The following is a 24,775-nucleotide window of genomic DNA, read 5'->3' as shown; positions in this document are numbered from 1 at the left end:
ACCTGGCGTGCTACGATGGATTCCAACGCACGCAGGCTCCACAGGGTTGTCTTGGTTGCAATCTTTATGGAAGCAGATCACCAGGCCTTTCTTCCATGGCACCACTGGGTGGACTGGAACTAGCAACCTTTAGGTTAGCAGCGGATGCCTCTGCTTATGCCATCCAAGGACCATCATGAAAGCTGAAACCAACCATACTCCTTGCCCCCCAACCAGGACATACTGGCTTTGGCCCAGGACATACTTGCTTTGGTACCAGCCTTGCTTTGGCCCACTGGGTAGTGACTCTTTTCATTCCCTCTGTATAATGGTGTGTGTCAGCAGTTCAAACCCACTAGCCAGAGGCTGAACAGGACAAAGGTGTGGCAGTGTGCACATGTGAAAATGTCAGTCTTGGAAGTCCTTTGGGGACCTTTGTACTCTGTCCTAGCATCTGTGTGGTACGGAACAGATGCAATGGCAATGGGTTTCTGATGGGTGTGTCGTCATCACTCAAGTCCCCAGTCAGTGTGGTCTCAATTGGGCGTGTGGGATGATGCGGTCACCCCGTGAGGGACAACCCTAGAACAAGAACAAAGAAGTTATGGATTTGAGATGGAGGCAAAACAAAAGGAAGCACTTTTACAATAATGATTCTGAGTATACTGCTTAGGGTAGAGGTGGAAATGCTTTAAGAAAGAGCTCCCACGGAAAGTGACTTAATTCTGTCTGGTCCTGCGTGCACCAGGGACCCCCCAGCAAACAAGCTCTCCCAGCTCCCCCAAGTGCTTTTTCCTCCTGTAGACCCCCGGGAGTAGACCCGTTGTCGCCCTGCTGGAGAGGAAGTTGAGTGCGGCTTTCGTATGAGCAAGTCAAGCCATGTGCATGTGTTGGTATGTCTTGTAGTCGCACCACCGTACCTTAGCCAGTGGCAGTTGGTACACACCCAGCTGAAATGATTGAGAGGGGAGTGAGTGGGAAGGAGGATATGGGAATCAATTAACTGTGGAAGACAAGGAGACTCTCACAGCTAGTTCTTTCATTCAGGCTCCCCCTTCCTCTCCTAACTGAAGCCAGGATAATTGATGGAGACAATATTGTTGTCCAAAAATGCGCAATTTCAGACCACATTCAACTCTCCAGAAAAACCACTCAACAATACCGTGCTAGCAATGTTCTTCTGTGAAGTCTGACTTAACATCTCAATGTTGTGGTCTCAATTGGGTGTGCGACTAATTACTTTTGTCCCTGTAAATGACATCACATTTTAATAAGGATGATAAAAAATTGGACCTAAACAATGTGGAAATTTGCTTAGAAGGGCACTCAGGGTGAGGAAACATTCACCTGTGACTGAATTTAATTTACTGACTTACCTTTTGACATGTCTTTTTTTTAAATCTTTTTTTAAAACATTTTGTTAGGGGCTCATACAACTCTTATCACAATCCATACATACATCAATTGTATAAAGCACATCTGTACATTCATTGCCCTCATCATTCTCAAAGCATTTGCTCTCTACCTAAGCCCTTGGCATTAGGTCCTCTTTTTCCCCCTGGTGATTGCACAGGCTGGTGTGCTTCTTCCATGTGGACTTTGTTACTTCTCAGCTAGATGGCCGCTTGTTTATCTTGAAGCCTTTAAGACCCCAGGTGCTATATCTTTTGATAGGTGGGCACCATCAGCTTTCTTCATCACATTTGCTTATGCACACGTTTGTCCTCGGCGATCGTATCATGGAGGTGTGCAGCCAATGATATGAGTTTTTGTTCTTTGATGCCTGATAACTGATCCCTTCGGGACCACGTGATCACACAGGCTGGTGTGGTCTTCCATGTGGGCTTTGTTGCTTCTGAGCTACATGGCCGCTTGCTTACCTTCAAGCCTTTAAGACCCCCAGACACTATTTCTTTTGATAGCTGGGCACCATCAGCTTTCTTCACCACATTTACTTGTTCACCCGCTTTGGCTTCAGCAGTTGTGTCGGGAGGGTGAGCATCACTGAATGCCAATTTAATAGAAGAAAGTATTCATGCATTGAGGGAGTGTTTGAGTAGAGGCCCAAGGTCCTTCCACCAGGCAGTGATCCTTCTGGAATACCCAAAGTGTCCTGTTTTTAACATTGAAAGAATCCCCAACTTTTATCTGCTTAAAAAAGAGGTTAGAAGATCATGAGATGAGAGTTCTGATACTAAACCCTTTGAAAGAGGAAAATTTGTTGATATGTCTAAGGTTCTACAGAAGATACCAGAAATGCTTGGAAGGATGCACATCTTATTTAGGTACAAGGCTGTGTTAGGAAACAATTTAGGCATACCATTTTTTCTATGGCAAAAAAGCAAATGTTGCTTTTGGGAAAAATGGACAAAGTCAGAAATGGACATTTTCATGGCAGTCAGCACTTGGAAAGAAATCCAAAGGTTTGTTTTTAAGTTTAGCCCTTAACTTCTGTCACTACCACCTTTTACACCACAGAATGGACAGAATCAGAATCTTTTACTTCACAATATTTGCATCCAACAACTGTTGAGTTAGCTACCCCACGTGAACTCTCATCTTAGGACAGCTACTTAGCTTCCTTAGCTCATGGACTGTTCTTGCCTGGGGGAGTGCCGTGATCACCGAGAGACTCTTCAGGGGACTGCGAGAAATGGCATCTCACCTTTGTCAGGGAAAACTTGGTGCACTTTCCACACAATGATTGTCAAGAATCGTTATGAAGCATCGTTATGGTTTTTTGACCAATTACTTAAATGGTGCTAATTATGGTAAAACATATTTAAAGAAGGTATATTAGAGAGTCTAACCCTCTATGTAAATCATTCCTCAATAAAACAATAAACTAAGTGGAAAACCAACTATAAAGTTCTCCTTTTCTTGGGATGGTTGTGAGTCAATGGATACTATTCTAAAATTTCTATACAAACTGTAGAAAGTGATTCTCTTGGTTGTGTTTATATAAATAGTTTACAATTTTGAAGAGTCGTTTTTCGGGAGAAATTAGGTTGTTCTATATATAAAAGTAAAATTTTACGAGTTGGTTGTTGACTTAGATGAAAACGAATGCTTGATCCAATTAAGTTCCACCCCTTTTGAAAAGGCATGTATCAAACACTGTGAAAAACTGAACTGCCAAGTTCCTTACCCATAATCCCACTTGAAGTCCCTTTGTCCCCTCTCCTCCTCTTCTTCTGTTGCCCCTTACAAACTCATGGTAGCATGCTTGTTCAACACAAATAAAATGGAACCACAAGGGGCGCTTCTCTGGCCACTTATGGTGATTCGTATAGCCAAACCCCATACGTTTGTCACGCATGTGAGCCAGAGGGGTTCAATGAGAAACAATGTGGGAATGTGAGGCCCGGCTGAGTTGATGACTTTGAAATGGTCAGGGTGTTTTCGAACCCTTGGTGAGTTGACATGGTCAAATTTAGTCAGTTAAACACACGTGATAAGTTGTTGTTTATTTGAGACGTTGAGTCCATTTACAATGCTTGGTAGGCTTTTCAAAGCCAGATGAAGCTGCATCAATCACAGAGGCTGGCAGCCCCCCCCCTCTCCCCCCCAACAAACACTGCATCATGGCTTGCTGAACCAATGCAGGGAAAAGCCCATGACTTGGCCCCTGGTTACAGTCAGCTCAGCATGTCATGGGTTTTAAAAATTTACACATTAATTATATATGTATGTACGTATGTATATAGTTTTGCTCTACCTAGAAGTACATGCAAACAAAGCTGTCCTTAATGTAAACTAGAAAGGCATCTCCTGCCAGGGCTGCTTTTCCAGGGGTTGAACCTTCAACTCAGAGTAGAATGAGGCTGAGCTCGAAGTCTGCTAGTAATAAAGACTGACAACAACTGTTGACAAAAATAAGGCTATAATATTAAAATAAACCCAAAAGTATACAGTACTGTCATTATTCTGATACAGAATTTTTACACAGCAATATTGACATGGATACAAATGGCAGGGTGCCAGGCAACCCTTTACAATAGACCTTTCCATTACCAAGAAGAAAAAAAAGTTCAAATGACAATTCACTACCAATTTAAACACAAATGTCATGCCATATCAAAACCAATACTTCCTCTCTCAGTGACATTTTCTATAACATTCCTATGAGACTTAAAATAAAAAAAAACTATAAAAAAGAAATGCAATGTCTTATTAGAGAAATTTTTAAAAATGGCCAGAGTCAAGTCCAGAAATGGAGAAGGAAAGAATCTGGCTTTCCATTCTTTCCGCTGAGGCACCAGCCAAACAGCAGAGCTGAACCCCACCTGGATGGGCAGGTGAGGCAGACATGCAGGGATGCAGCCCACTCCACGGCTCACAGCGTCCTGCCCACTCTCGCCGCTGTTCCAACTCCCTGCTCATCGGAGAGTCTGCTGGTGATGGGGACCCCCCACTTCAGCGTGGCGGGGACGATGGAGGGAAAGAGAGTGAGACGGAGTGGGAGACACATACCACGGCATGTGCCTCTGTATGTGTGTGTGCGTGTGTATGCATGTGTGTATGTGTGTGTATGCGTGTGTATGTGTGTGTGTGTGTGTGTGTGTGTGGTGTGAGGGGAGCTCCAAGGGGGTAGGAAGATTCTACAATAAATCACCCAATTCTTAGTCTCCTCGTTTTTCTTTTGCTTTGTGTGCCAAAGGGGGTGAATTATGACTTTTACAAAAGCCTAATGAAACCAAAACACAAACAAGGGAAGTGAGAACTGGTTCCATCATGCTTTGCATTTTGATATGTATCCAAAAGTAACATTCACTTTTGATTAAAAAAACGAAAACAAAAACAAAAAAAAACATTTAAAAGTCAAAGATAAAATTGTTTCTCAGCAAGGTTGAGAAACTGATCACATTTCCTCCTGGCATATTGTTTGTTTGGCACAAGCACAAGTACGAGTTTACAGACATCATGTGGCCAGTCGCATCGACCGCTACTCGCAAGTGATTACTTTCGGGGCAAACAGTTAAATCGGCTGAACGAAGTCCGTAAGCAGGCCAAGCCCGGCAGGCAAGGACAAGTGTGATGCATTCTCCGCCCCAAAAATGGAACCTAAAATAAAGAGGAAAGTGGATTCAGAGCAGGAAACATTTCAGAAGCACACCAGACCATTCACGAGAAACCTCTCTGAATGACACCCCATAATGTTTAGTGCGTGGCAGCAACTCATTCCACAGTTTGCTTTGTGCTTGTCCCTTGCCATTCTCTGCCCACCCTTCAGTGGCACCTTATGAAGAGAAGACACATTTCAATGATGTCCATTTGCACACTGAGGCACGGGGGCGAAAGCAGTTTGCCCTCCGTCATAGCTAACGGTTGGGCCAGAGTCTCAGCAAGCTTTTGGTCACCATTTTAATTCTTTTTACTGTATTGTGTTACTGAGCTCCCTAAGAAGAGCACAAAGTTATGGGCCTGCCCACATCCACAGAGACTCAGGCAAGGAGCAAATACATCCCACATATTTATACACAGATCCAGGATGAGTTGAAATGCTGAAGGGGGCCGGGGAGGCATGAGAAGAAAACTGGGGAAAGCAAGGCAAACCTGATTTGCAGAAATACACCAAGCAGACCCTCGCCCAAGGAGACCCAGCATGAAGGGCTGTTTCCATTCCCAGAATCATTCAAGTGTCCTGTCTACTTCCAGGCGCCCAATGGAGGATGCTCCCAGGGCAGCTGGGTGGGGAGGGTTAGAAACAAGGCAGCGCTTTCTATCAGCAGCGAGTGGAATCTGTGTGTTTGGGGGAAGAGGCAGAGATAGCAAACATCACTCTCCCTCCCGCAGGGAGACCGTCCTCTGGAGGCTGTAGGGAGAAACTAACCCTGGGCTTGAACATGTTTTAATGAAATGGGAAGACTAATTCCAACTCACTGCCAAAGAGTCAATGTGGACTCCCAGTGACCCTACAGGGCAGGCAGGTAGAACTGTCCCTGTGAGTTCCGGAGACTGTCACTCTTTACGGGAGTAGAAAGTCTCATCTTGCTCCCGGGGAGCTGGCTGGTGATTTCTTTTCTTTTTTCTTTCTTTCTTTCTTTCTTTCTTTCTTTCTTTCTTTCTTTCTTTCTTTCTTTCTTTCTTTCTTTCTTTCTTTCTTTCTCTCTTTCTTATTAGGGGCTCATACAACTCTTATCACAATCCAGATATACATCAATTGTGAAGAGCACATTTGTACATTCATTTCCCTTATCATTCTTAAAACATTTGCTTCAACCTAAGCCCCTGGCATCAGGTCCTCATTTTTCCCCTCCCTCCCTGCTGCCCCGCCCCTCATGAACCCTTGATAATTTATAAATTATTATTTTGTCATATCTTGCCCTGTCCAATGTCTCCCTTCACCCACTTTTCTGTTGTCCATCCCCCAGGGAGGAGATCACATGTTGATCCTTGTAATCGGCTCTCCCTTTCCAACCCACCCTCCCTCCACCTTTTCAGTATCGCCACTCTCTCCACTAGTCCTGAAGGGATCATCCTCCCTGGATTCCCTGTGTTTCCAGCTCCTATCTGTACCAGTGTACACCCTCTGGTCTAGCCATATTTATAAGGTAGAATTGGGATCATGATAGTCGGGGAGGAGGAAGCATTTAGGAATTAGAGGAAAGTTGCATGTTTCATCGTTGCTACATCGCACCCTGACTGGCTCATCTCCTCCCCGTGACCCTTCTGTAAGGGGATGTCCAGTGGCCCACAAAGGGGCTTTGGGTCTCCACTCTGCACTTCCCCCTTCATTCACTATGATATGATATTTTGTTCTGATGATGCCTGATATCTGATCCCTCGACACCTCATGATCGCACAGGCTGGTGTGCTTCTTCCATGTGGGCTTTGTTGCTTCTGAGCTAGATGGCCGCTTATTTACCTTCAATCCTTTAAGACCCCAGACACTATATCTTTTGATAGCCGGGCACCATCAGCTTTCTTCGCCCCATTTGCTTATTCACCCACTTTGTCTTCAGCAGTTTTATCGGGAAGGTGAGCATCATAGAATCTGGCTGGTAATTTCTAACTGCTGACCTTGCAGTTAGCAACCCAGTGCATAAACCACTGCCCTACCAGGGCTCCTGGAAATGGGAAGACTCATGACCATAATTTGTAGTAATGTGAGGGAGGCAGGCTACGACACAGGCCTCCAAGAACCTTGGACAGTTTAAGCACGAGAGTGTTCATATTGCTTCCAACCTGAGCTGCTTTAATCAATGTCTAGTCTAATCCACTAAAAGAGGACACCCTAGAGAGAGCCCTGGTGGCGCAGTGCTTATGTCTTGGGCTGCTCACCACAAAGTCAGCAATCTGAAGCCATCAGTGACATTATAAAAGAAAGATGAGGCGTTCTGTTCCCATAAAGATTTGCCTCTTGGAAACTCACAAGGAGCGTTCTACTTTGCCTTTAGGGTCACCAGAAGTCAGAACTGACTCAATGGCAGTGAGTTTGGCTTTGCGGTTAAGTGCCAATCGGAGCTGCATCTTTGGTTCCTCCTAAAGACTGCTGTCTGCAGACAGTGGCAAAGCCATTCATGCCATCTGGGTCTGAACCAGCACAGTAACATGCCACAACTTACAGGCTGACTATTCTGGTTGGCGCCATGCTCAGCTTCTTCTTACCTCCTTCTCCCTTTCTCGTCTCTTCCTCTCTCCTCTTTCCTGCCTTCTATTTTCATTTAAAAAATCATTTTATTAGGGGCTCAAACAACTCTTATCACAATCCATACATACATCAATTGTGTAAAGCACATTTGTATATTCATTGCCCTCATCATTTTCAAAACATTTGCTCTCCACTTAAGCCCCTGGCATCAGCTCCTCACTTTTCCCCCCTCCACCCCTGCTCCCCCTCCCTCATGAACCCTTGATAATTTATACATTATTATTTTGTCAAATCTTGCCCTGTCCGACGTCTTCCTTCAACCACATTTCTGTTGTCTGTCCCCCAGGGAGGAGGCTATATGTAGTTCCTTGTAATCAGTTCCCCCTTTCCACCCCACTCTTTCTCCACCCTGCCTTCTATTTTCAAATTGTTTCTGGAAAGGTCTGGGAGATGATCAGATCAATCATTGCAGGAGGGCAGGAGGATGTGCTTGCGGTGCCCAGGCAGAGTAAGAGCTGCCAAAGGCAGCCAAGGTTCTTTGTCGCTTGGATAAGGCACTGCCACCTTCAAGGCTGTAACCACAGAGCCTGCATAGAGGTACAACGGCCATCAGCTCAACGTGGACCCGGGCTCAGAATGGTTCTCTCACTGTGTGCCCAAGGTCCACAAGGGCTGGTTCAGCTGCCACCATGGAGAATATGTCCGACAGGGTGGGGGTGGCCGGGATGGCTCTGACAAGCGGACTGCAAGGGACTTCATGATCGGGGATCCGAAGACCTGCTCAGACCTGGAAACGGTGAGAACACCAGTGTACAGGCCAGGGGTTTGCTTTCTTTTTAATCATTTTATTGGGGGTTCATACAACTCTTATCACAATCTATCCATCCATCTGTTGTGTCAAGCACATTTGTACATTTGTTGCCATCACCATTTTCTAAATATTTTATTTCTTGAGCCCTTGATATCAGCTTCTCATTTTTCTACCTCCCTTTCCACCTTCCCTCCCTCATGAACCCTTGATAATTTATATAAATCATTATTTTTTCATGTCTTACACTGACGGCTCTCTCCCTTCACCCACTTTTCTGTTGTCCATCCCCAGGGAGAGAGTTATCTATAGATCACTGTGATCAGTTCCCCTTTTCTCCCCCAGCTTTCCCCTTCTCCTCCTGGTATGGCTACTCTCAATATTGACCCTGATCTCAATATCTGTCCTGAATTCCCTATGTTTCCAGCTTTTATCTTTACCCATGTAAAATTGGGTTCACAATAGTGGGGGGTAGGAAGCATTAAAGAACTATAGGAAAGTTGCATGTTTCATTGGTGCTATACTGCACCCTGATTGGCTCACCACACCCTTCTGTAAGGGGATGACCAACTGCCTAGATAGGCTTTGGGTCTCTACTCTAAACTCCCCCCCGCCATTCACACTGATATGCTTTTTTGTTCTGGGTCCTTGTTGCAGGCCAGGGGTTTTCAATCATGGGTAACTGTTCCCCAGGAGACACGTGGCAATGTCTAAAGATGCTTCTGGTTGACGCTACTTGGGAGCGTTCTACTATCATCTTGTTGGAAGAGGTCAAGACCCTACCAAATATCCAAGGACATGCAGGGTAACTGCCCTGTAACAACTAAAAAACGGCCCCAGATGTCAGTAGTGCTGAAGCTGGAGGAGCCCCAGCAGAGATCACACGATCCAAGGGCAGTGAGCCCAGAGTAACTGAAATGTTATTTTCGTGCATGTGTCAACCTGCCTGGAGTGGATTCTCTGCGAACTTATCTAAGTGACATTTCTGAAGCATCTTCCCATGTAGTGCTGAGGGGACAATGGTGACCACCGCAGGCGAGGTCAGATCACAGTGCAACGTGCCAAATTTACGTGAAACAACAAGACGCAAGTTTTTGTGAATTTTTTCCCTTCAGAAAGGAAAAATGTATTGATCAAATTTTTATAGTGCAGCCAACAAACAAAGCAAAAACAAGCTGGCACTACAAGTGTTTACATGAAAAGTACACAGAAAATACTCTGCGAGGACAGTAGGGTAAACAAAGCTTTGTTTCAATCCCGTCCCACAAAGATAACCAGAAATACAAGGAGGGGTGGTGCTCAGCTCTGAGGGCCTCTGAGTTGGGGAACAGAGTAAGGCAGTGGGGGCTGCAGACAGGCAGGCACCAGCAAAGAGTTGGACACAAGAGGAAAAATTCCTTCTCCGAGGTTGCTGTTCTTCTCCCAGTCCCATGGGGCTCTGTATGTTTTGAATTGGGGTAATGGCCCTGGGAACAGAATCTGCCTCTCTAAACATTACAGTCCCTGTGTGAACACAGACAGCACCCCAAGCTTTTACATGAAAACGAGCTGGCACTCTTGGGGGTCCATTTAGAGTGTGCCAACACCTCTCTCTCCCACACACTGATGGTTGCAAGCTTGAAGCAAATTGCTACAGAAGGCCCATAGGGGTTAGTTTGGGTCTGTCTGCTCTCCCTGATTGCTGACTGGGATGCTGTGTTTTTGAAAGCTGGCGTCTCAAGTGGAGGCTACTGCCACAGTCAACTTACTATGGACAGGTTCTAGTGGCCACAAGGTAGCACTCCCCGAGTCCATTTTTAGTGAGATGGATGGCCATTCCTCGAACTGATTACTTTTTGACTGATATAAACTCCTACCAAAGGAGGGTCAGCTAATTGAGGACTGCTCTCCCCACGACCACAGCACCAGTGGGGCTCTGAAACGAGAAAGAAAGATCACTCCAAGGGCATTCTGGGGCGTGCCCACCTCTCTTCCTGAAGGATGAAAGACTGCTTGTGCCTCCCCTGAATGCCAGCTTAGATATAAACAGCCCCAATGTGTTGGGCTGCTAAATGTAACGCCGAAAGTTCAAAACTATCAACTGCATCATCAGAGAAAGTAGAGGCTTTTTAATCTTGTAGAGTTTCGGAAGCCCATAGGGACCGTTCTACTCTATCGGATAGGGTCACTATGAGTTAGAATCCATTAGATAAAGGGGGAGTTTGAGCCAAAGCCAGAGGGGAAAACCTTCAGGTAAAAACAGAGGACAACACCCAGGCCCAAAGGGGAGAATCACTGAGTGTGGATTTTCCAACTGAAAACGTGATTGCAGAAGCAGAGAAGGGTCGGAGAGTAATAACCAAAGAGATGGAGCTGCGCCCCCTGGTGGAGAGATTGGTTAGTGCAGGATACCTCACCTGAAGTGACTGTGGGTGGACAGACTGGGAGAAAGTGAAAGTTGAAAATGAGACAGGGGGCTTACTAGGCACAAAGAAAACTAGAAGGGAAATGGAGCTATCACAAAGAGAGGGGAAACTGTAAGCCAAGGCCAAATAAAGGCTCTCCCCACCTACGAGTTTCATGAGGAGAGTAGTACAGCAGAAACACCAAATACTGGGGAAAACCAAAAATGGTAGCACCTTCAAGATGCTAATATGTGATGGCTAACTTATTGTTATTAATGAAGTATTTTTCTAATTAATAAAACAAAACTTGGATATGCTCACCAAAAAACACAAGAGAACATAGGAACAATGCCCATCCAAATGAACAACAAAGACACCTAGGGATGTCCAAGTAGTTACAAAAATAGAAGAATATAACAACATGAAACAATGAAAGGGAAAACATGGACAGAGAGCTGAAAGAAATAAGCAAACCAATTCGAGAACAAAATGATTTTTTAAAAGAGACTGTAGCTGAAAGGGGCACTAATGAAATGAGAGGGATGCATCGATTTATATAACTTGGCAGGAGGCTCAGCCAATTAGAGGTTAAGATAGCTAAAATTATAGACACCAAAGAGCAAAAAGAATGTTGGCCCAAATGTACAAATGTGCTTGACACAATGGATGGATGTATGGATTGTGATAAGAGTTGTACTAGCCCCAGTAAAATGATTAACAACAACAAAGAATGCTGGCCCAAGAAGGCTGAGCACAGAATTATGAGGGAAAGAGATCTAATCTATATGTGTATACATAGAGAAAGAATTTCATAAGGAGAAGTCAGAGAAAGTGACAGAAAGAATATCTGAAGAAAAAATGATCAGAAATTTCCCCAATCTAATGAAGAACATGTCTACAAATCCAAAAAGCTCAAACAACCTCAAGTAAAGTAAAACCAAATTGACACTGGGGTAAATTATAGTGAGACTCTCAAAAAATTAAAGAGAAACCTGAAAGCAATGAGAGAAAGACATACAAAGCACACCAGTTAGGCTAAATGCTGATTTTATCTAAAAAACACGTGGGGCCAGAGAGCAAGGGACTGATATATTTAACGTGCTCAGGAAAAAACCAACCAACCAACCAACCAACCAACCAACCAACCAAACCCTGTCAACCAAGAGTGCTATATCCAGTGAAACTGCCCTTTAAGGATAAGGATGGAATTAAGACTTCTACAGGCAAATGGAAATCGAGAACATTCATATCCACCATATCATCCCTATGAAAAAATATTACTGTGTTTTGTAGAGGTTAACTGTCAGAATGCTAACTGCGAAGTCAGCAATTCAAAAACAGCAGTCACCCACAGGAGAACGATGAAGCTTTCTACTCCCTTAATGAGTTACAGGCTCAGAAACTCACAAGGGCAGTTTTACTCCGAGCCAGAATCAGCCTGATGGCAGTGAAGTTGGCTTTGGTTTGTGGTATATGGAAAGAAAATATACTGGGAAAACTGTACATAAAAAGATCTCCAAAGAAGCTAAATACATGGAAAAATTCGGGGTACTCATGTTTGATAATTCTAAATGTCCTTCATGTTTTTAAACAGCAAATATATAAAAGACTGGGATAAAATTATGTTACAGGGGACGTGAAACCGTACATCGTTAGAGATAACAATAACAAAAGGGGAGAGAGAGGACGATATAGAATTTGTATTCTTGAAATACAAATTTTGTATTTCACGGAAGTTACTCTTGTATCAGTGTACCCCTCAATGTTATAAATATTAGGTCTTGAGTGTAGCATGCATGGGAACCACTATGAAAGGATGTCTGGAAACACAGAGAGGGGAGGGGATGGAAAGTGAGAAGCGCAACTGCAGTCAACACACAAAACACCAAAGCAAGCAGTAGTGAGGGACAAGGGCAAAGAAGGCTGATGCCACACCGGCGCTGTGCAATCCAAGGACAGGAGTGCTCCTTGCCGGTAAGTAAAGTGAATGTTAACACACTCAACTATCCAGCGAAAAGGCAGAGAGTGGCAGACTGGATTAAATAACACCCCGTCCCATGAACCAATCATATGTTATTGACAAGAAATACAACTTAAGCCCAAGGTTACAAACAGGTTAAAGTTGAAAGAAGGGAAAGCATGTTCCATGCAAATAATAACCAAAAGAGAGCTGGGGTGGTAATCTTACTATCAGATAAAGCAGACTTTGAGACAAAATCTTTTAGAAGAGACAAAGATGGACTTTACAGAATAAGTGAGCCAACTAATCAAGATTTAGTAAATATATATATGTACACAACCAACATCAGGCACCTAAAATGCAAATGCTGATAGAATCGAAGGGAGAGATAATACTGCAATAATAGGTGAAGACTTCAATATACCATTATCAATATTGGGCAGAACATCTAGAAAGAAGATCAACAAATAAACAGATAACTTCAATGACGCAATAACTCAACTAGGTTTCAGATACAGAGCGTTTCACCCCCAAACCAGCACACTATGTATTTGACCCCAGTGCACATGGATGGTTCATTCTCCAGGACAGACCCCACTTAGGGTCACAAAGTAAGTCTTGATAAATTAAAAAGATGGAAATCATACACATTATCTTCTCTGACCATGACGGCCTGACACTAGAAATCACATTTCAATGATGGGAAAAATATCACCGGAAAAACACAGGTGATTTTGGAAACTGGCGAATACATCATAGAACTATCAAGGATGTCAAGAAAGAAAGAAAGAAAGAAAGAAAGAAAGAAAGAAAGAAAGAAAGAAAGAAAGAAAGAGAGAGAAAGAAAGAAAGAGAAAAGCCACAGCTTTTAAAGAGTCAAGTGAAGGTGAAGGCAGCATTCAAAACGCAAAGGAAGGTAGCAAAAGCAGTCTTCCGAGAGAAACTTACAGCAATAAATGGCTATATGAAGAAAGATCTCAAATGACCACAACTGTACAAATTCAAGAACTGAAACAAGAGCAAATGAGGCCAAAACTTAAAAGTAGAGAGAAAAATAATAAAAATCAGAGAGAAGAAATCAATAAAACAAAACACAAGGAAATAATAGAAGCAATAAAACCATTATTTGGTTCTTGAAAAGATCAATAAAAGCAACAAACCTTTAATTAGACTGGCAAAGAAAAGATGCAAATAGTCAAAATTTAAAAATGAAACACTCAGTTATTCATTCTATAAAAGCAATCTCAGGCTGACACCAGGACCAGTCACAGATAGTAGGAGAAAAAAAAACCACAGGCCAATATCTCTTTATAGAGATATAAAAATCAACATTGTACATCACATCAGCAGAACGGAAAATGCATCATCTCGAAGGATGCAGAAAAAGCATTTCATAAAATGCAACACTCGTTCTTCTTTGATGAAAACCTCAAACAGTATTTGAATGCAACCAAAATAGCCCAATATGGTTCAGGACTTTTAGAAAAGGCAAGAGTTATCACTATATTAATGGAGAAAGTCTGAGAGCTTTTGCCTTGAAATTAGGGAATGGGTGCCTATTCTCATTATATTAGAAGCCCTGCCCAAAGTAATAAAAGGTATCCAGATGGACAAAAAAAGGGAGAAAAATTATCCTTATTTGAAGATGATATAATCAGGTACATATAAAATTCCAGAGCCCACAAGAAAATGTACAGAATAGAGGAATTTAGCAAAGTTGTAGGATTGAAAGGCAACCAACAAATAGAATATGCTAAAGAAAGCTGATGTGCTGAAGAAAGCTGATGGTGTCCAGCTATCAAAAGAGATAGCGTCTGGGTTTTAAAGGCTTGAAGTTAAATAAGCAGCCATCTAGCTCAGAAGCAACAAAGTCCACATGGAAGAACACACCAGCCTGTGTGATCACGAGGTTCCAGAGGGATCAGTTATCAGGCATCAAAGAACAAAAAATCATATCATTGGGTGCACACCTCCATGATATGATCGCTGAGGACAAATGGGTGCATAAGCAAATGTGGCAAAGGAAGTTGATGGTGCCCGGCTATCAAAAGAGATAGCGTTTGGGGTCTTAAAGGCTTGAAGGTAAACAAGCGGCCATCTAGCTCAGAAGCAACAAAGCCCACATGGAAGAAGCACACCAGCCTATGCGATCACGAAGTGTCAAAGGGACCACATCATCAGAACAAAAAAAAATCTTACTATAGTGAATGAAGGGGGAAGGGCAGAGTGGAGACCCAAAGCCCATTTGTCGGCCACTGGAGATCCCCTTGCAGAGGGGTCTAGGGAAGGAGATGAGTCAGTCAGGGTGCGATGTAGCACCAATGACGAATACAGCTTTCCTCTAGTTCCTAAATGCTTCCTCCTCCCCACCCCCCACTATCATGATCAACTTCTACCTTGCAAGTCTGGCTAGACCAGAGGATGCACACTGGTGCAGATAGGAGCTGGAGGCACAGGGAATCCAGGGCAGATGATCCCTTCAGGACCAGGGGTGTGAGGGGCGATACTGGGAGGGTAAAGGGAGAGTGGGTTGGAAAGAGGGAACCGATTACAAGGAACATGTGACCTCCTCCCTGGGGGACGGACAACAGAAAAGGGGGTGAAGGGAGACGTCATACAGGGAAGATATGACAAAATAATAATTTATAAACTCTCAAAGGCTCATGAGGGAGGGGGAGCGGGGAGGGAGGGGAAAAAAAGAGGACCTGATGCCAAGGGCTTAAGTGGAGAGCAAATGCTTTGAGAATGATGTGGGCAACGAATGTACAGATGTGCTTTACACAATGTATGTATATGTATGGATTGTGGTCAGAATTGTATGAGCCCCTAACAAAACGTTTAAAAAAAGAGAGAAATGAGAAAAACAACTCCATCTACAAGAGCATTTAATAGAATAAAATACCTGGAAGTGAGTCTAACTCAGCAGCGAAGGCTTATACATGAAAGCTACACCGCATGGCAGAGAGAGGTTGATGGCTTAACCCAATGGGAATATTTCCATGGGCTGCAAGGTTTACTACTGTTCAGATGTCAATACTTTCCCAAACCAATCTATAGAGTTTGCATGTCCGACCTCCATCAAAACCAATCAGCCAATGCTAGGATGAAAAGCAGCACATGACAGCTATCCCAAGGTTATGGAATTGGTGATCACTGGAGTTTGGTTCTGATCCCTTACTTTGAGGGTCCCCTCTGTCTTTGGGCTACCATGTATGAATTATTTTAATGCCCCCTTTCCCTTTCCTTTCCTATATCTTGTATTAATCTGGGTAGGCATGCTTCTCCCTTTCTGCATGAGCGTGATCAAAAGTATTGCCTTATCACCCAATCCCAATGTTTGTGTAAATAGTGTCCAGTCGCTTAAGAGTTTAATCTCTAAGTCAACAATTCATAAATTGCAATCTGAAGCTAGCTTATATTTGTATAATTTCCTTTTCTCAAGTGTTTTAAATGCTATACCATTAGCTAAATTAATGACAATTCTATTAATCATACCCCAAGGGTATGATTTATAATATTCTCCCTCATAAAATAATTATGTATCCACTGAACCAGAAACATGCATACACCATAGATACCTGAATAGATTTGGGGCTCACACTTAATTCTAGCCCCAATCTAAGACTCATTCGTTCTTACCACAAGGCCCTGTTTGGTGCTCACCCTCATGGAGAAAGTGCTGTAGACGTGAGTGACACAGCAAAGCGTGGTGAAGAGACCAGAAGGCACCCAGCTATCAGAAACAGTCTCTGTGGTCTTAAAGGCTTGCCTTCAAACAAGCAGCTAACTAAATGAGGCATCAACTAAGGCCACATTGAAGAAGCCCACCACCCTGTGTGATCCAAGGATTGTAAATAATAAAACCCAAATCCTAAGGAGGGAATAGTACCAGTGCTTACACTGTGAACACCCACTTTGCAGAAGCCTATGGATGACAGTGGAAGCCTGAAACCCATTTGCAGTGTCCCCAGTGAATGTCCTGGCGGAATCCCCTCTGACCAGAGTCCAGGGGTGTGACAAGCTTTGCTCTCAGAAAGAGAGTATTATAAAGTCAGTTACGGCAGATATATAGTTAGGTTAAAATGGAATGCCTTATCATTTGCTTTCCCTCGTGCCCTATTTTAAATTTGCTTCAGTTTCTATACTTTTTTGCTTTCTTCTGCAACAAACCTTTGTCTGCTTTCTTTCTGCACAAAACGGTTGATTGAGAGTTTTTTCCCTAAAGTTTTGTCAAGTCAGTGTTGTTGGTGTTTTTGCTCACTTGTTTGCTTTCTGTTTGCATTTGGTGTGGTTTTCTATAGGTGAAATCCAGGGTAGGAGATCTATAGGGACAGTAACTGGATAGGAGCATGGCAGGGGAAGATGGGGGCATTGGGGTGCTAACAAAAATGAGTATGAGAAGAAAAAGTTCTGAACGTGACTGCAATCATGACTGCAGAGATCTGCTTAATAGGACTGAATGATCACACTGTATCCGGTGTGTGAAGAATACGCCAGTAAAACTATTAAAAGTATTGAAAATCTCCATCAGCCTTCTTCACAGAAAGGGAAAGGCAAGTCCTCACTTTATATGGAATAGCAAGAGGCCCCAAACAAGCCACGTTGAAAGAGTAGGCGGACTCCCTACTAAGGGCAAGGTCAGTCGTTCGAACCCACTCGTCACTCCATGGGAGAAAGATGGGTCTTTCTCCTGCTATCAGGATTTATAGTTTCTGAAACTCTGCCTAGAGATGAGTTGGAATCGACTCAACGGCAGTGGGTTTGGGTTTTAGGTTGAGATACAGCTACAGTAATCAACATAGCCCGGTTTTCCATGATAACGGACACATAGCCCATTGGAATAGAATGCAGAGTACAGGAGTTAACCGCATATCTATGGGCCAATGGACACTTGGGGTCCACTTGACAGGAAGTCTTTTCACTAAATGGCCCTGGGTAAAAGTATTTCCACATTCAGAAAACTGAAAGGGGCCCATGCCTTACATCACATGCTGACTTAGCTGCTATTCACACAACTCTCACACGGGATTAAGAACCCAATGTACAAACTAAAACCATACACTTCTTAGACGCACAAGCAGGGGCGCTATTGTCTAGCCCTGCTTTCATTAGTGGCTTCTACAAAAACACAAAGAGCAAAAGACAACGTAAACATATGAGATCGCATAAAAATTAAAAAACTTTCGTTAAGACTTTTCCCCAAAAGTGGAAAGACAAGCCTTGGAGAATAGCTTTGGGAACCAAGAATTCAACAAGACTCGACTCACCAGAGGATAAAGATGAGCCAAAAAGTATTGCTGCGAGTCTTTTGTCCCTGTTAGCACTTAATTTAACCATGAAACACAGTCTAATATTAACGATATATGATTAACACCGGGGTAAAAACAAAATCATACAAATGTATCTGAGTTTGTGGGAGAAGTCCAGGGCTGCTTACTTCCAGAAGTGGCCTGGCGCGAAACCTGAGCTAGAAATTACCCGAGACTCTGGGAGGCAGAGGTCACGTCTCAGTGGTGTCAGATTTGTCCGATCTGTGGGCTGAGACACAGTTCCTTTGGACCAGCCTCTTGCCAGTGAACAGCTGTCTTGCCTGTCTTCACTCACTGAAACCAATATTTGGTTCGGAACGTGCTCACGTTAAGCACACCCACTGATCCCCTGCAGGGAGCAGGGTGCAGCGCGGAGCAAGCTCTCAGTACCACCTCGGCTCCCTCGCCCCGACGAGAACAAATCCACGTCACAGGTTTGCTGTGAGCAACGAGGAAGACACACATACACAACACTGGGGACAGAGTTTCTGGTCCACTGCAGCCTTGGACAAGTGACAACTACTATTGTTATCCACACAGACACAGGGCCATGGGATATGCTGTTCCTCAGGAGTTGTTTTAGCAAACCCGCTCTGTGATAGGTTTCCCTGACATGGCTGCCACCAAGTGGGCCTGGACTCCTGCTAACCTTATGACAAAGGGACTAAACACAAGGGGATTAAAGGGTTTTCACTGTCTGGCCTTTAGAATGAGAGCACCAGGACTTTCTTCCTAGTGTGTCTAAGTCGGGAAACTGCTGAAACCAGTTCAACATCCTAGCAACAGCCGTGACTTCACTGACAGATGGGTGGGGACTGTGCATGGGGGACAGTATCTGGGACTCGAATCTGCATTTCCCACCTGGAGTGTGAGCCTTCTCCTTCTGAATCCCCACCTAGCTCTGAGGTCATACCAACACTGTAAAAATGACATTATTCTTAAAGGGAAAAGTTCATAGTGTATTTTTCAGACACAAAAATGCTCAGATGTGTAAAAGATGCTCATTTGGTATAGGTGAGGAGAAATGAGATCAGTGCCAATGGCGAGGGGCCAGTTCCACCTCGTTGTGGGCAGTTTGGCATTGAGGCAGACAACCAAGGTTTGAAACCTTTCCTTTCTTCATGTGTCCAAGAATAAGAGGTCCAGGCCGGGATGGTGCATTTGCACATGGTGAAACCACAAGGAGGCATGGTTTAAGCCCAATGGGGAGGATTTCTCAAGGAAACCACCTGAAAGCTAGTCTTCTTCAGATAAACACAGCCAATTGGAACTGCCATTACATCCCAGAGAGCGAAACTGAAAGCGACAGATGGGCCACGATTCCGAGAAAGTCCACTAGTCACTGCCGTCTGGGATCAGGGAAAGCAGGAAAGATGTTTGGCTCTATAACAGTCTTAAACCTTAAACCACACGTGAAAAACAGGTACAAGGTGGAGTTCACGCTGCTCTCAAGCGATTCTAATTTAAAGTGAGAGATGCAGCCAGAACACGGCAACGAGCCTGACCTCTGACTCCATTGAACTACTTGGTATAGGACAAGTCCTTGGAAGCCTCTGGAGTGTGTGTGTGTGTGACAAAGACGTGGTGCTAGAGCAAGGCCCTGCAACCTGGCCTCCCTGAGGAGACTTTGGGATCACACAGTGCTCCACTCTAAACTTCCAGGGATGCACACTTCTCTACAACCTCCTGTCTCCCACACCTGCTTCCTACACAAGACCAGCCTGCAGTCCCTGTAGATGGGGAGTCTGCAGCTTCCACAGAGGCAACCTTGAAAGGTCATCCCATCCTGCCGTCCTGTGGTCCTGTCTCTTATTGTCAGGAATCTTTCACAAATGTTGCTCAACAAATTGACCTGTTAGAATGCAATTAAGAAAGAAGAACTCTGGTGGTGTAGTGGGTTATGCACGGAGTTGTTAACCACAAGGTCAGCAGTTCAAACTCATCAGCTGCTCCTTGGGAGAAGGTGAAGCACTGTAAAGATTTAAAGTCTCAGAAACCCAGAGAAGTTCTATAGGGTCGCTATGAGTCGGAATCCACTTGATGGTAGTGAATTTCATCTCTAAGGCTGTAAACAATGCATCCTGTAGATCCAGATGGGAAATATCACAAGTGTAAACTAAGATAGAAGAGTGTTCTCTGAGACAAAACCCACGAAGCTGCCTTCCTCCTCACCGGAGCACCTTGGCTTCATGGTGCCTCACAGATACTGCATTGTTATTATTATTTTTTTACAAATGGAATGTTTGTGGGAACTCCCCATTCAACCTGTTTCTCGGTACCATTTCTCAACAGGATGTGCCTATTTCTCATCTCTGTGTCAAAGTGTGGTAACTCTCACAATGTTTCAAACTTTTTCCTAAAGCCGTCGCACACTCAACAGAATACACTATAGTGAAAACATACTTTTCATCTGCACACACACGCGTGTGCACACACACATACACACATATACTAACTTTCCGGGTCATTGGATGGCAGCTGTCTCCCACTTGGCCCATAGGTGTACAAATCCTTATGCTCTTAACCCAGATACTGACAGCACAGCACATGCCTCCTCCACACTGGGGATCCCTCTCGCAGGCCTGAAACAGAAGGAATAAACAGATCAACACAGTTTACAAGGAAATAACTTAGGCAGAGGAGATCTAAAATTAGCAGTAAAAATGCTCTTCAAATACCTAAACACTATAATTTTAATAACCACATCTATGAAAAAGGAGGCTGTAATCTTCATTTGCTTGCATATATTTATAATAAAATCTGATAGATTTTCCCCAGTTTTTTTAATGGACTAAATAATAGCTTCTGGATTATAACAACCTTAAAATAAATACAAGAGTTCTAAAAACAATAAATCAGCATTCTTTCCCTACTCTTTTATAAAGTGCATTTTGGCTTTGCACTTGCAGGATGCGTCCACCTTTGCCTTATTCCACACTCATCCATTAAGAAACAACCTAAATCCAATCACAGGATGGCATAACTGTTAACCACGGACTACATCAGGCCTCATTTTCCACAGGGACTGGAAAGGTCTCCAACTCTGGCACGCAATGCTGTAGGCCCGTCAAGGCACCAGTGTCCGCTTTAGAAGTGCTCATTTTCTATTGAAAGCATTTGCATTTTGGTTTAAGAAATGGATGCTGTTCATACCCCTGACTTCATTCCCACCATTTCTGCTTTACAGAGAGGAATCCCACAGGTTGGGAACAAAGCACAGCGTTTGTTGTTACTTTGCTCATGAAAAGGAAATCTTTGTGTCAAAAAAATCTACTACACTATTCTTTGAAACCCATCACATGAAGAAATACAAGTGACAGCTGCGATTACCAACAGTGATTACATCAGATAACTGCCTCCCAGAGAGGAGGTGTGACTATATATCAGAGCCACCCATGAAGAATTGTTAAACTCTATGTTTCTTTGCGTGTAAATGGCTCTAAAGACTCTTGTTATTTTCTAGAATCAATAAGGAAATTAGGATGCTTTGCTTTAGCTGCATGCAGTAATCTGTTCTGTCAGCAATAAGCTAAAAGCAGTCTACCATATATGGAAGAAACTTAAATCTAAAATTCAGATGCATATTTATATTTTATTGGGGATAACTGAAATCAGCTTTCAAAGGTCTCTGTTTTGATGACAGACAAAACTTATCAAAACGTGAATATATGGAAGTATTTTTATCATCATTTTTCAGAAAGTGTGACCAACTTTCTGGCTGCAGAGTTTACTTACTTGCTCTATGTGAACTTACCAGTCTCCTTAAGACAAGTAGCTAGATTTTATTAGCTATCAATTCCACCCTGGGGTGCTCAGTCTTATAAAAGAAAACACCGAAATGTCTCCATTTTCCAATTTTATCTGTATGCCAGAGCCATGTATCTGTGACTCATTCAGTCAACAGTCCTTTCCAATATGGTTTTCACAAGTCTATAAATTTCAAACTATGCACGTCTACTACAAAGGAGAGTAAATATTTTAGGCAGAGTTTTCAGCGAGTATTTTATTTCAACAGATTCTGAAGACCCTGAATTCTACAGCCCCATGAGCTTTTTGTAAAACCAGCAAAACCTAGCCCAAATCTCTCCAACTGTAATCACAGGAATGTTTAGCATCCTATAGGCAATATATTTTGGTCAGTTACTGAGGTTTGCATTCACATTCAACTGGTCCCTGTCATGATACATAACTGGACTTCTTTATTGCCAAGTTGATTTAAGAGAGAGAGAAAAAGTAAAACCCTGCAATTGTAACAACGAGGTAAAGCAGCAGCTGTGCACAGAACCAGCACATAAATGCACAATAAACCTGCACTCAACCTAACAAGTCCATGTAAGATGTGATAAAACGTCATCGTGTAACAAAAAGGAAATATTTACAAAGAACTGCGTAGGTTTATGTATTTTTAATTAAGGCAGCTGTTTCCTAATGCCCTTCATCCTTAACCCATTGCAGACCTATTCACATTGCTTCATCCTGTGAATGGAACAAAAAGATACTTATATTGCAAAGAAATGTGGAGCTCAGAGGATTAGGAGAAATTTTAAATTAACCATCAGGGGAAAGAGGGGAAAAAAGACCCAACCGTGTTTCAATTCTCATGAATTAGAAAGACCCTTTAAAGACTTTCTTTCAATGAGGTTGACTGGCTTCTAAACTATTCTAATAAAGATCACAAAGGATAGAATTAAATGTCTATTGGGTAAAACCAAATACTGTTGTTAAAGCACAGGGCTTTCAATGTGCTGTAAACCGATTAACTCGCATAGACACAACAGTTTTATTTTCTCAAAACTACTTCAGGTCTCTTCAAGTTCAAGGTTATTTCGCTAGGAATGTTTCATCATTTCTAACAGAAGAGCTTTAATTAAATCATATAAGTACTCTTCGATACTGGAAGACATTTAATGAAAGTCTAAATTAATTCCATTCTTTAAAAAGACAGAGGCGCAGTAGAGTCGAACAACCAGGAAATGGTGGCTGTTTTGTACTGTTGATGTAAACTCGACTTAAACATTTTTCTACTGTAAACTCATCCTTCAGATCCACACAAAGAAACTGCTGATGAGAGTACTTAGAGAATTAAACTGGTCCCTACTTCCAAAGATGCCTCCTCTAAGTTTAAGCAATACCCACGCGGCCCCCTCCTTTCTTGACACCCCAGCAACGGAGGTCCCCTCTTATCAGTAATTTGAGACCAAGCCCTGTGAAAACAAGTTCCTCCAAAAAACGGGGAACACACACACCAACCCGGTCCCCCCTAAGGAAGCGCCCACGATGCGTTTTCAAAGCTCACACACGCCCGGACCAAGTTATTTCCAAGGGTTTCTGCGGAGGGCGCCGCAGGAGCCGGCTCCTTGAACTTGGAGTGAGGGCGTGCGCCTTACAGGATTTGGGGCCCTTCCACGCGGAGACCTCCCAATGGAAGTTCCCAGGTCGGCTGCACCACAAAGGTGCCCCAGATGATTTTAAAACTTCTTTCAGCTGAACCGAAGTCCGGCCAAGCCCACAGGAGCCAGAGGCCTTGGGAGTTGGGGCGGAAATCAACGGGGAAGGTGTCAGGAAAGGTGGAGGGGGGGCGGACGACTCCTCTGTCACTTTTCTGCTCTTTCAGGGCGCGCGCTCCCTGTCCCGGGCCATCTGCTGCGTGGGGAGCGGCCGCCGGCGCGCTCCCAGGGGCGTCGGGGGGCGAGGGGGGCGGCTGTCCCGCCCGGGGCTCCCTCCCGGCCCCGGCCCCGGGCGCGGGCGCGGGCGCACGGCGGGCGGACAGGTGCGCGGGGCGGCTTACCCCGGTGATGACGGCGGCGTCCCCGGCGGGGGGCGTGAGCAGCAGCAGCAGCAGCAGCAGCGGCAGCGGGGCGCTGCGCGGGCTCCTCATGGCGCTCTCGACCTGCGCGGCGGTTGGGGGCCGTTGGGGGCGCGGAACGCGGGCGGGCGCGGCGGCGCGGCGAGGCGCGGGGCCGTTATAAAGGCGAGCCCCGCCGTGACTCACGCCGGCAGCTCGCGCGGGGGGCACGGCGCGGGCACCCCGCCCCGCCCCCCCGCGCGCCCACCCCGGCCGGGCCGGCCTCCGAGACGCCCACGTGCCGGCGCGGCTCCCCGCGGCCCAGCCCCAGCATCGGGCGCCACTCAGGCAGCGCCGCCCGCTGGGCGCCCCGCGCCCCGCGCCCCGCTTTTGTAGTCGGAGACGCACCCGCGCGCTGCCCTGGTTTCCACAGCTCTATGCGCTGGCCGCGGAAACTTGAGGCTCATTTGCTCTGCAGAGACCGAGAGCGCGCCTACTATGTGCCAGGCGCTGTGAGCAAACTGGGGCTGGGGCGTTGTTGGAGCCTGAGCCCCACGCACCCCCTGCGATCGCCCGTTTGTGCAGCAAGGGTGCGGAGCGCCCGCTGAATGCCACGTACTGGTGGTAGTCCAGGCAGCCACCAGGTCTGTGCTCATAGTGGAAGAGTTTAGAAACAAACAAACAAATGAGCAAGCAAACCCAGACATCCAACAAACCAACTGAAAACGCGGACGGCAGGAAGAAGGAACTCGGGGGAAGCAGTCACCCCTAATCCCACATCCCCGACGACGTTTAGGGGTTTATCCTTCCAACTGTGCGAGGCCTATTTCTTTCTGCTCCCATGTGGTTCCGACCCTCTCCTCTGGGTTTGCCTCCCATGCATCCCCTCCCTTCCCCGCCCCCCTTGCCAACGCTGGGCAGAGCAGTGCAGGAGGATGCCAAGGGGAAATGAGAGC

General features: G+C 44.7%; 1 protein-coding gene across 1 annotated transcript; it reads right to left on the bottom strand.

Annotated features, from left to right (window-relative positions):
- Positions 1-4,938: 4,938 nt before the first annotated feature.
- Positions 4,939-23,912, bottom strand: PROK2 (prokineticin 2). The gene is made up of 3 exons (XM_075550732.1): positions 23,823-23,912; positions 20,491-20,616; positions 4,939-5,043 (listed from the first exon to the last, which is right to left on the bottom strand). Exons 1-3 carry the CDS (start codon positions 23,910-23,912, stop codon positions 4,939-4,941), a joined length of 321 nt encoding a protein of 106 aa, XP_075406847.1.
- Positions 23,913-24,775: the final 863 nt, after the last annotated feature.

This window comes from Tenrec ecaudatus, chromosome 5 (assembly GCF_050624435.1).
Source record: "Tenrec ecaudatus isolate mTenEca1 chromosome 5, mTenEca1.hap1, whole genome shotgun sequence".
Classification (NCBI taxonomy): Eukaryota; Metazoa; Chordata; class Mammalia; order Afrosoricida; family Tenrecidae; genus Tenrec; species Tenrec ecaudatus.
Note: the sequence above shows the minus strand (reverse complement) of the source record. Positions and strands in the feature narration are given on the sequence as shown.